General features: G+C 38.1%; 1 protein-coding gene across 1 annotated transcript in view; it reads left to right on the plus strand.

The window, feature by feature from the left end:
- The window catches only part of FBXL13 (F-box and leucine rich repeat protein 13), a 156,545-nt gene that overhangs the window by 56,429 nt on the left and 86,649 nt on the right, over positions 1-13,467 (plus strand). Inside the window, exons 7-8 of the mRNA XM_036760646.1 lie at positions 5,324-5,443; positions 11,706-11,832. Coding sequence (XP_036616541.1) covers positions 5,324-5,443; positions 11,706-11,832 — 247 coding nt within the window. The remainder of the gene's footprint in view (positions 1-5,323; positions 5,444-11,705; positions 11,833-13,467) is intronic.

Raw genomic sequence — 13,467 nt, forward strand, 5'->3', positions numbered from 1 at the left:
TCTCTTACAAAGCTGGGTTCAGTAACAGTCAATAAAATGATAAGAAGAGAACATTTTTGCTTTGATTATGTCATAAACAGGATTTGTTAGTGCCATAAAATAAAGGGAATGGATCTCATAATAAAAGGATTTGTTCTGTAAGACTTGGACTCAGTCAAAAGACCGCACCTGAGAACTAGAAGGCCACATGTGGCCTCGTGGCTACAGGTTCCCCAGCCCTGATCTGGGAGATAAAAAAGAGAAGGATCTCTCAAAGAAGTCCACACTCCTGGTTCCAACGCCCTTCCCTTTCATCTTTCTTGCCTTCTTTGACATATCTCCTTTCTCTGCTTATATTCAACAAAACATTTTTAGGTACCTAACTGCTGCAGAGTACATGGACATTACATAAACTGTGGGAATATTGAACCTTTCCAGTGGACACAGTTAAAGAATGTCATCGATATAGTTTCCTTAGCTTAGCTCAGAATTTACAAGCTCTAAAATGTATGGTGGTCAGGGTACTGTAGATTTTAAAATATGAAAGAGTCTCTCTGAGCTATCTTTGCCCAGGCTTGAAGCTACTTTCCCTTAGCTCTTCTTCTAGTTTCATTTTTTTTGCAGGGGGTTAGGCAAGGCAGTTGGGGTTAAGTGACTTGCCCAAGTTCACACAGCTAGTAAATGTATCAGGTGTCTGAGGGCAGATTTGAACTCAGATCCTCCTGACTCCAGGTCTGGTGCTGTGCCACCTAGCTGCCCCTTCTTCTAGTTTCTAAAAGAGTTAGGTTATTGCCTTCTGGCCTTTCGGTTCTACTCTGTGGGCTTCTAATTGAAACTGCAATGAGATTTAAGTTATTTCACCCACATTGCTGGTTTATTTCCTGCCCTTGACCAAAAAATTCTATCTTCTTATTCTCATCTCTCTTTCTTCTTGGCTTGTAATATAGACTCTCCTTTCTCCATCTTTCCCCTAAAGTTTCCTAGATATTTCGTTCTTCCTTCTATTTTTTACCTGTCTTATTCTTTTTCTCTCTATAAATCTCCCTTGAACTCTGTATCTGCCTTCTTGAATCTTTATTAGTACTTCCTTTTTCCTTCTTTTCTATTCCTATTTTTGTGAAATTTTCCCATCCACTCATCTCTCAGACAATTAATCAAGAAATAAACATTTCTGAAGGGACTTTGATATTCCAATCACTGTCCTAGGCATTGGGAATACAAATATAAAAGTAAAATAAACCCTGTGCTTGAACTGCTTATATTCTGCTGAATTTTGTTGCCTTTCTCGCCTTTTAGCCAAATTACAGATGAGCCTCTCTGAATTTAGCTAGGTTAGTCCTCAGATGACAGACACAGAGGCCATTACCAGATCTATACTCAAAGCCTTTTTAGTTTAATAACACCTGACAGAACATGTACCCTGCTAGCACAGGCTTCAAGAACCCAGGCTCACATCCATCCCATTATGAGGCACTGAGGGAAGACATTTAGAATCTCTCCTTCCTGTCCTTTTGATCCTATGGTGCCTTACCTGCACCATAGTATTATCCCATCCCATGAGTTCATCAAAAAAAAAACTCATAATATCACCTTCAGAGTTTTCATAATGCAAATTTACACTTCAAAAGTCGCTCCTAGTAGCTTTGATTATATCCTTACTAATATTAAGACCCACATTTCTATTGGAAATGTCTTTTCCAAACTCACAATTCTTTGTGGATAAGAAGAGTGTGATAAAATTTTACCACTGTCAGTATTGCAAAGAATTTTAGATTAAAATTTTAAAATTTAAAATAATTTACATGTAATATTTCTAGCTGTTTTATTTAGATTCTATGAAAAGAATATGTATAAAAAAGATATGTATGATGTTTCATCACATAGAGAAAGACTTGGATAAAAGCTGCTACACAAGTGTCCCAGAACTGAGTTACTAAAGCTTAAAACTCCATTATGACTTTTGGGACACCCTATATTTCCAAATCTGGTTTCAGGATACTATATGCCATTTTGGCAGTGAGTAGAAGCCATCACACAAGCAAACCAGGAAGTTTTTTCCATCTTGCAGATTTTTTTCCTTTTCATTTAATAAGGACAGTTAGCATACTTACAGGAAGTAAATGAATTGGTAAAAAGTAGAGAGAACAATTGAACAACTCTCCTGAACTTGGTGTTCTCATTTAAAAAATATACATCATTTCACTGAAAGATTGAAAAGGGCATAGAATTGGAGTAAGCAGAGTGTCTGTCTACCCACCAACAGTTTATAATCCAAAGTTTATCCATGAATTGACTCTTTGAAAATTAACACTTTGGGAAAGTGATTTTCCTATAGAAATGGCAGTTAGGGTCCCAGGCCAGCAAAAGACTATTTTACTCATGACATGGTTGAGTAGTATAGTACTAATAGTTTTGCTTCGATTATATCTAGTCATGATTTATAGATCATTATCTAATGAGAAAATGTACTTTGAGCTTTAATAGTAATGAAATTCATTAGTAGTGAATCCCTCAGCAGTGATGAGGGTGGGTATTTCATGAAATGATAACTTGTTAATTCACTATATTTCTATATCAGCATAAAAAAGAGACCTCTCCAGAACCTCTATATTTTACTTGAGAAGAGGCATCTCTTTGGATCAATCATTTCTCAGACCTTTTTAAGGAAGGAATGAAGAACACATGTGTTAATGGAGATGAGGACAAGAGCTTCAGGGTTTAATGCCTCTGATGCACATTTTTTTTACTGAACTACCTTTATTTCTCTTTCTTTTTTAAAAATTCATTTTTTATTTTTAGTTTACAACACTCAGTTCCACAAGTTTTTGAGTTCCAAATTTTCTCCCCCTCTCTCTCCTCCCCCCTCCCTCCCAAGATTGCATGTAATCCGATATAGGTTCTATATATCTTCACATTAAACTTATTTACACAATAGTCAAGTTGTAACAAAGAGTTATAACCAATGGAGAAGAAGAAATAAAACCAAAAAAGAATAAAAACAAAGAGAGCAAATAGTTCGCCTCAATCTGCATTCAGACTCCGTAATTCTTTCCCTGGATGTGGATAGCCTTTTCTACCATGAGTCTTTTGGAGCTGTCTTAGAACCTTGTATTGCTGAGAAGAGCCAAGTCTATCAAAGTTAATTCTGATACCCATTTTTATGACCAGGTTCTTTCCAAGTTGAATTTTTGTAGGTTGGTGACCCTGCAGCATTTATTTACTTTTTTCTAGAAATAATTTTGCCTTAGAAAGAAACAAATGACAGCAGGTATAATTGGGAAGAACAGAGATTGCAAGTGGGGCACCAAAAACCAACTTCTCCTTGTTTCTTTTCCCTGATCTATTTCTCATTCTTGTGCAGTGTCTGGCATATAAAGGCTAGTTGATTGATTGATTGTAATGATGGGAAATGACTCTAGATAAGACCAATAAACAAAACAGCCCACTTTTGACTCATCTGGTATTTGGTAACAGAGTACTTTTTAATGTCTTTGTGTGCTTATTTTATCTGACTTTTAAGATAGTTTGTGAAGGCAGGAGGAATAATAGTCATGTTTGTATTGTAGAAACTTAGAAATGCTTATGTGGTGAGACCCCATGTGTAGTGAGGGCTGATGTCCCCCCACATCCCCTACCACATATAATATGGGGATAGCATTATGTGACTTGAAGGGGGACAGAATAGCTAGCCTCTTATTCCCCCACCTTTCTCTAAGGAAGACTTCAGTTCCTTCCAGGAGAGGAATAATGAAGTTGGGGCTGGAGGCCACTCTACTCTGCTTAGAAAAGGGATGGGGGGTGGGGCACACTAGAATTATATCTATTTGCTCTCTTTTGTTAGTCTAACGAGTTCAAGTTCAAACTAAATTCTGATTGCTATTGATTATTGGGGAAGAGGAGGACCCCAAACTCTACATCCAAGGCTTGATCCCTTTCCCACCAAAAACCACAATGAACACATATAATACTTGGTTCCACAATGAAAACATATAACTTAGCCAAGAAACCCATTTATCCAAATCATAGCAAAACAAATAAGAGAAAGTATATATAGGAGAATATATATTAGACAATACAGAGTGAAGGAGCTCTTCCATTGGGATTGAGGTAACTCGGCTCAACTGAGAGAGAGAGAATACCAGATCTCATTCTAGGGGAAGTTCTAGGAAATCTCTAGTGTAGCAAGCTGGGGAAAGGATATGATGGAGATTGTCAGCTTCTTTCATGTCTTCCCAGAGTCCTTTCTTTCAGCAACCTCATACAGGGCAGGGCATCTGTCTCCACCAATGAGGAAAGAGTCCCATACCAATGGGCTTTGGGACTGGAGTTACAGTTTTTTTTTTAAAAAAAAATTGTTGTTAATGCATCAGTGCCAATACTGTTAATGGTTTTCTATAAAGGCCAATAGTTATTCAATGAAATTTGGTTTTAGAAAGTTGGGAAAAGACTTTTTCCAATGCCTTTCTGGGGCATGATAATGATCCTGGGTTCTCAAAGGTTACCCTAGGGACAGGTCCTACCAAACTGGATCAGTCAACCAGGTAATCACCAAGCATTTATTGAGTGCTCAGCACTGGGGATACAAAGAAAGACAAAAACACTCTCAAAAGCTCACATTCTAGCGGGAGAGACAAATATTCAAACAACTATGTACTTACGAGCTGAATACAGAGTAAATTGGGAGGGAAGTCACTAACATTAAGGGGGAATTGGGAAAGATCTTTTGCAAAAAGTGAGATTTTTAGCTGAGATTTGAAGGAAGCCACGGGAATTAGATGACAGAGGTAAGGAGGATGAGTATGGCAGGCATGATGGATAGCCAATGAAAATGCACATGAATGCATTGAAAATTGAGTGAAAATAGAAAGTCTTTGAATGTGGCATAGTGATAGACGTTGTTGCTAATCCTAGAACCAACCTAGCCAAACTTGGCAAGGCTCTTCATCAGAAGGTTGGCCACCTGGTGACAAATATTTTTTGGTTTTGGTAACTCAGAGACTATCTGGTAAGGTATGGAAGGGTTGCATTCTACATCAATTGAGGAAGTTCCCACACCAACAAAATCATGAATCATTTAAGTGTTATAGGATCATAGACTAGAAGGGCCTTAGAAACTTTCTGATATTTTACAAATGAGGAAACTGAGGCCCAAGAAAGGTAAATGACTTGCTCAAAATTATGGAGATAGTAAGCAGCAGAGGTGGGGTGTGAACCCATGTCTTCTGACTCTGGAGCTAGTGCTTATTCCATTGTACCAACCTGTCTCTAATAATTAATAAGGTGTTTATTACCTAGTATTTCAATTCATATAAAGCATATATAAAGCAATTTTTCATCCTTTCAGAATTGGTGATGCTGGCCTAAGGAGCTTCCTTGTTGGACCTTCAAGCTCAAAGCTTAGAGAACTGAATTTAACTAACTGTACCCAAATAAGTGATCTTGCCCTTGCACAAATGGGAGAAAGGTATGGCAAAGGACTATAGTGTTCTGCATTATTTCATCACTAATAAAATACACAATAATGTTATTTTCTGTAATTTGGAGAAAATGAGTAGACACCAAAAGCAAGCCAGCCCTTATTGAAATTTTGGCTAAAAGTAGTCATGGAGGTAAAACAGTGCATCTTTGGAGCCAGGGCAGTCTGTCACCAATTTTCTGTAAAAAGAAAGATTTAATATGAAATGGCATATTATAAAGACAGAATACCTAGAAAAAGGGGCCATTTTACTACATTTTTGAGGGCATAATTTTTTAAAATTTATTTATTTAATATATTTAGTTTTCAGCATTGATTTTCACAAGTTTGAATTACAAATTTTCTCCCCATTTCTACCCTCCAGCCCACTCCAAGATGGAATATTTTCTGGTCGCCCTGTTCCCCAGTCAGCCCTCTCTTCTGTCTCCCCACTCCCCCTCCCATCCCCTTTTCCCTTCCTTTTTTGTAGGGCAAGATAAATTTCTATGCCCCATTGCCTGTGTATCTTATTTTCTAGTTGCATGCAAACTTTTTTTTTTTTGTTTTTGAACATCTGTTTTTAAAACTTTGAGTTCCAAATTCTCTCCCCTCTTCACTTCCCACCCACCCTCCCTAAGAAGTCAAGCAATTCAACATAGGCCACATGTGTATCATTATGTATAACCCTTCCACAGTACTCATGTTGTGAAAGACTAACTATATTTTCTTCCCTCCTATCCTGTCCCCCTTTATTCAATTTTCTCCCTTGACCCTGTCCCCTTTCAAAAGTGTTTGTTTTTGATTACCTCCACCCCCATCTGTCCTCCCCTCCATCATCCCCCCTTTTTTATCTTCTTCCCTCTTCTTTCCTGTGGGGTAAGATACCCAATTGAGTTTGTATGGTATTCCCTCCTCAGGCCAAATCTGATGAGAGCAAGATTCACTCATTCAGTCCTCACCTGCCCTCTTCCCTCCTCCCACAGAACTGCTTCCTCTTGCCACCTTTATGCGAGATAGTCCACTCCATTCTATCTCTCCCTATCTCCCTCTCTCAATATATTCCTCTCTCATCCCTTAATTTGATTTTATTTCTTTTAGATATCTTCCCTTCATCTTCAACTCACCCTGTGCCCGCTCTCTCTCTATGTATATATATATATATATATATATACACACACACATACATATATACATACATACACATTCACTTATATATATACATACATAAACATATATATGTGTATATATATATATATATATATATATATGCATATTCTCTTCAGCTACCCTAATACTGAGGTCTCATGAATCATACACATCATCTTTCCATGTAAGAATGTAAACAAAACAGTTCAACTTTAGTAAGTTCCTTGCAATTTCTTTTTCTTGTTCTTTTTCTTGATTACCTTTTCATGCTTCTCTTGATTCTTGTGTTTGAAAGTCAAATTTTCTATTCAGCTCTTGTCTTTTCACTGAGAAAGCTTGAAAGTCCTCTGTTTTATTGAAAGTCCGTATTTTGCCTTGCAGCATGATACTCAGTTTTGTTGGGTAGGTGATTCTTGGTTTTAATCCTAGGTCCATTGACCTCTAGAATATCATATTCCAAACCCTTCGATTTCTTAATGTAGAAGCTGCTAGATCTTGGATTATTCTGATTATGTTTCCACAATACTCAAATTGTTTCTTTCTGGCTGCTTGCAGTATTTTCTCCTTGATCTGGGAGCTCTGGACAATATTCCTAGGAGTTTTCTTTTGGGGATCTATTTGAGGAGGCAATCGATGGATTCTTTCGATTTCTATTTTTCCCTGTGGCTCTAGAATATCAGGGCAGTTCTCCTTGATAATTTCTTGAAAGATGGTATCTAGGCTCTTTTTTTGATCATGGCTTTCAGGTAGTCCAATAATTTTTAAATTATCTCTCCTGGATCTATTTTCCAGGTCAGTGGTTTTTCCAAGGAGATATTTCACATTGTCTTCCATTTTTTCATTCCTCTGGTTCTGTTTTATAATATCCTGATTTCTCATAAAGTCACTAGCTTCCACTTGCTCCAATCTAATTTTTAAGGTAGTATTTTCTTCAGTGGTCTTTTGGACCTCCTTTTCCATTTGGCTAATTCTGCCTTTCAAGGCATTCTTCTCCTCATTGGCTTTTTGGAGCTCTTTTGCCATTTGAGTTAATCTATTTTTTAAGGTGTTGTTTTCTTCAGTGTATTTTTCAGTATTTTTTTGGGTCTCCTTTAGCAAGTCATTGACTTGTTTTTCACAGTTTTCTCGCATTCTTCTCATTTCTCTTCCCAATTTTTCCTCTACTTCTCTAACCTGCTTCTCCAAATCTTTTTTGAGCTCCTCCATGGCCTGGGACCAGTTCATGTTTTTCTTGGAGGTTTTTGTTGTAGACCCTTTGACTTTGTTGACTTCTTCTGTCTGTATGTTTTGGTCTTCTTTGTCACCAAAGTAAGATTCCAAGGTCTGAGACTGAATCTGGGTGTGTTTTCGCTGCATGGCCATATTCCCAGCCAATTAACTTGACCCTTGAGTTTTTCAGTGGGTTATGACTGCTTGTGGAGTTAATAGAACCATGTTCCATGCTTAGGGGGATGCGCCAGCTCTGCCACACCAGCACTCCTCCTTCCCGAAGAACCCCCAACCAAGACTGGGCTTAGATCTTCAGCAGGCTGTGTACTCCTGCTCTGATCCACCACTTAATTCCTCCCACCAGGTGGGCCTGGGGCTGGAAGCAACTGCAGCTGTAGTTCTGTAGCTGCCCCACCTCCGCTGCCCCAGGGGCGGTAGCTGCGAACTCTTTCCACTCCCGCAGCTTTTCCCACTAACCTTCTCTGTTGTCTTTAGTGTTTGTGGGTTGAGAAGTCTGGGTAACTGCTGCAGCTCACTGATTCGGGTCGCTAGGGCACACTCCGCCCAACTCCTGGTCTGGTTGGTCCGTGCCGCTCACACTGGGCTCTGCTCCGCTCTGCTCCCAGCTCCGTGTGGGATAGACCTCACCCAGAGACCATCCAGGCTGTCCTGGGCTGGAACCCTACTTCCCTCTGCTGTTTTGTGGGCTCTGCAGTTCTAGAATTGGTTCAGAGCCATTTTTTATAGGTTTTTGGAGGGACTCGGTGGGGAGCTCACGCTAATCCCTGCTTTCCAGCTGCCATCTTGGCTCCGCTCCCGAGGGCATAATTTTTACTTGATCCATGCACACTTTGTCCCTTCCGTCCATGTATAGAGTGGGTGTAGAAGTCACACACCCACCATAACTACAAGTATAATTGGCATGGAATTGAAGTATTTTTCTGGATGCTTTATCAAAGTTCTTAACTGGCCAGAAGACTTTTTGAATTGCAATGGTGGTGATGACAATAAACTTCTTTAACAGTTACTAAAACACCAACTAATGGTTATAGCCATTTTTTGTTGTTCAGATATTTCAGTCATGTCTGACTCTTCGTGACCCTATTTGGAGTTTTCTTGGTAAAGATACTGGAGTGGTTTGCCATTTCTTTTTCCAGCTCATTTTACATATAAGGGAACTGAGGCAAACAGGTTTAAGGGACTTGCCCAGGGTCACACAGCTAGCAGATGTTTGAGGCCAGATTTGAACTCAGGAAAATGAGTCTTCCTGACTTCAGGTTTGGCACTCTATCCACTGAACCACCTAGCTGCCCCATTACCATTGTTATTTGTACCTGTCTAGGAATATGTTCGTTGTAAACTTGTCCCTATACTTAAAACTTCAAAAATTGGTGTGATCATCATTGTCACCACCATCATCATTTCACATTCATATTGCAGTTCACAAACCATTTTCTTCCCAGAAACCATGTGAATTAAGTCGTTCAAGTATCATAGTATTATTATACAGCTTGGGGAATCTTGTGTCTAGTACTTGGTACTATATGCTTAGTAAGGGTTTTGTTGACTTGAAATAGAGAGGGTGACACACCAAAGGAAGCAAGGAAACTGCAGCTGAGATTGTTTAAATGACCTACCCAAAGCCACTTAGTTGGTATGTGTGGGAGCTGAGTCAAATCCAGCAAAGAGCAATATATTCATTTCCTTACAATGAATTATACATGGTTAAGACATGTAGAATGTGTGGGAGGATGTATTTTCCTTTCCAATAAAATATTCTAACCATGTTGCCAAAAGCTTGCAGACCATAGAAGGTAGTTCTAGAGGCCAGCAATATATTACTAAAATTAATGGTCATTTTGTTTCCTGTCTTGGATTTGGAGCTCAGTTTGCCATTTCCTTCCTTTGTGACCCTGGACAAATCACAGCCTCTCTGGGTTTCAGGTCTCTCATCTAGTAAGGGAAAAGATTGGAATAACAAGATCTATCTCTGAGGCCCCTTCCAGTTGTGAAATCTGTAGTTCTGTAATCTAATGTTGATCTCTATGGCTCTAAAAAAATGCTTACTCCTATGAAGAGAAGGGAATATGCCATCATATAGTGCTTACTATGTGCCAGGCACTGCACTAAGTGCTTTCTCATAAATAGTTTCTCATTTGATCCTCACAACAACCCTGGGAGGGAGGTGCTATTATCATCTTTGTTTCACAATTGAGAAAAATGAGGCCAACAGAATTGAAGCAACTTTGCCCAATTGGTAAATATCTGAGGCCATGTTTGAACTCGGACGTTCCTGATTCTAAGTCCAGTGCTCGCTCTATCCACTGTGCTGCAGCTGCTTCTAGGAGATAAATCTGTTGTTGTCACTGAAGGGCAGTTTGTTGAAGATTGAAAATGTTTCCTTGGGTCTCTTTCCTTTGATCCTTTCCCTAGCTTGCATGCTCAAAATTCACAAGCCCTCAGTTATAGGAGGATTTAAGCCACGTTGGAAAGTTATAGAATCTGGATTACAGTCCCATCTTTGATGTTTACTAACTATGTCACTATATTACAGCATTTTTTGAACCTAAGTATTCTCAAATGTAAAATGAAAAAAGTCATGCTTGGGCAAATGGGCCTCCTTCCAGCCCTGCCTAGAGATCCTGTTTTGTCCACAAGAAGTGGGCAGAGAATACACAGTGGGAGTGGGGTCCTTCCCCCCTCATCTTCTCCCCAAACATGTGCCTGCCTGCTCCTGGAAGACCAAGTGGGAGCTTGGGATGGGGGCACCAGGGAAGGGCTCCATTAACCTACATGACCCACCTGATGGATTCATGTGGAGAAAATTCTTTGAAAATTTGAACTATGTGTGTGTGTATATATATGTACATATATATATATCTATATCTATCTATCTATCTATATATATTTGTGAATTATTGTTGCAAAAATCAGCAACATGATAGACTAGCAAACAAATCTTATGTGTCCTCTGTGGTCACTAAATGGTGTTAGGGACATCTCACATACAATCACACTGATCTCATTTCTTCCCTAGATTCCTTGCTCCTTCCAGGAACATTTTTTATCCCTTTGTGGAAAACACAGGAGCACAGACACTTGCCATTCATTTATAGAATCTAAGTTGACTTTCCCGTCATGAGCCTTTAACCCCAGTATAACTGTTTAGGTCCCAAAACACAACCCTTCACTTGCCACACACACTCACTGTGCTGAGTCCCTGAATACCATCTGGCCTGCAGACCCCAAACTTTACCTGATGCTACATCTCTTCTTCTGAGTACACCTCTCAGCTCACTCCCTCTCTCGCTTCCTGTCTTCCCATTATTTTCACACTCACTGCTTTTCCTGCATCTCTCTCATAAATGTTTAGGGCTGTCCACTATTCTTTCCTATGCTACCAGGACTACTGTTCTCTCCCTCTCAATCATGCTAGTGTTCTGTATGCTTACTCAACACCAATAGAAGTTCTCAGTTCATCTTCCTTCCTTTGTATACCCAAAGACTAGTTTTTACCACCAGCTAAATAAGAAAGTCCCAATGCTTTCCAAATAGAATCAGAATATAATTGGCAGGTGTTGGCAGGTTGGTGCCTTTGCAGTCTAGGGCACAGAACTATACTCCCTTTACTTAATAATTCCTGATGGACACGTGGTTTTTTTCTTATGGGAAGAGCTGACAAAATATGAAAGTGAACATAAAATGTAAAAAAAAAATCCCTCTTCCTCAGTTTTAAATTCCTGAGTTTTATTTAATTTTTTGTGTTTTGTACAATATGTCTTCATTCAAAAATTGAAAAATCATTTAATTAGGACTCATCCACTTTTGCCAAACTTAAAAAGGAAAAAACCTCTACTCTTAACAGCGCAACAAAAACCCAAACTTTACTGGAAATGTGTTTTGGTTATTTTTTTAGGTGTCGTAGTCTGACCTACTTGAATTTACATAATTGCACACAGTTGACTGATTGTGGGATTGAGTTCATTACACGGCTTCCCAAGTTGATTTCAATCGATCTTTCTGCAACAGACATCACTGATGAGGTAAAAAGAGGGGAAAAAGCTTTGCTAAAAACTGAACTCAGTTTTCTAAAATTATTTCTCTATGTTCCATATTAAACTCATAATGCATTGCTATTTAGAAAACTTTTTTAAAATAGACACTTATTTGCTTTAAGAATTTGAGTTAAAATGCAAGTTTAGTAATTTTGTTTCTGGGTTATTGGAACATGGATTTATATTAATCAATAGATATTTCTTTGAAGTAGCAAAAATGCTACAAAATTCTAGAAACACTAATGGAAGGGGAGTTGCATTACGGTGTTCAGACGTGATTCTTAAGAACAAAATTGTGAATGGGCAGTCGATGTGTTTGTTATAGCATACAGAAGATTAGTAGCTGATGGCCTGACATGTAAGGTTTGGGTCCACAATCTCCCAGTCTGTCAGGCACGTATCATTCATCCTTATATCCTGTAAACCTCTCTCATATCACAAGTTTCTCCTGTCTTCTTTCTTCCGCTGTAAGTTATGTCGTGCAAGACTGTTCCAGGAAAAGTCACGAGGGCATTAATTCTGTTTTTCCATCCTGCAATCCTTTGGGGGCATAAAAATCTCTTCTTTGAGAGGGACTTTTGTATGGTTCAATGATGAACACACACACACACAGTGTTTAAAAGAGAAAGATTAAGCTGTCTACAAAGTTCATTTATTTGAAACATTTCTTTCCTCAGTGATGTCAGATGAATGAAGTGTTAATACTAAAATACTCAAATAGATCTTTGATCTCCTCAATTCAAGGGTCCCTTCTAATAATGTAAATTGCAATCTATGCATTATAATCAGAATATGTTCATTTATGTTCAGTGAATGGCTTGCATATGCTGCCTTTAAAAGGAAAATTTTTCTCACTATAACATACTTCAATACTGAAGTTGTCCTCTTGTTATTTTTGTATATAATTGTACTATATTGGATTAATTATTTCAGATTTTTGAGAATTGAGATTGTGTTTGTAATATATGAATATAAAATTAATATGTACAAGTTATACACAATTTTGATAGCTATGCAAATAATGTAACATTGTCAACATTTAGGAACAGTTAACTTTTAAAATATATTTTATTATAAAGATAATAGGATGTTTGATACCTTGATTAGTTTAGCACGGTTATATCGTAGGGCTATTTAAAAGCAACTATTTAAGTTTCTTACCTTTGTCTACTTGAAATTAACATTATTAAAATTTAATTAAGCTAAAAACAAAAGAATGGGCTGTCTTACAAATATTAGCCCAGTAATCTTTTTCTTCATTTTACCTGCTGCCTATAGCTTCAGAATAGGAAAGGGGCTGGTATAGTCCTTAAGTCTATGGCCTGTTTGTTGTTCTTATGGCACAGACAGTATTGCTTTCTTGCTAATAAGAAGGATCTTTTAGAAGTAAAATATCTCAAAGTAAAGCAATTAGTCTGGCAATTACATTCTTTTATACTTTCAATTAATATTTCAGTTTGTTCTCCTGTCTCAGTCACCATTAAGATAACATTTATCTTCTCAACTAATATCTCAGATATATAGTACTTGCTGACATCAAAAATATTTTGCTGATACTACAATGTTTTTGCATCAGTTTTTCCTCTTCCCACAAGCAAGATGAATAATGTTGAAATTTACCAT

The sequence above is a fragment of the Trichosurus vulpecula genome, chromosome 5 (genome assembly GCF_011100635.1).
Source record: "Trichosurus vulpecula isolate mTriVul1 chromosome 5, mTriVul1.pri, whole genome shotgun sequence".
NCBI classification, from domain to species: Eukaryota; Metazoa; Chordata; class Mammalia; order Diprotodontia; family Phalangeridae; genus Trichosurus; species Trichosurus vulpecula.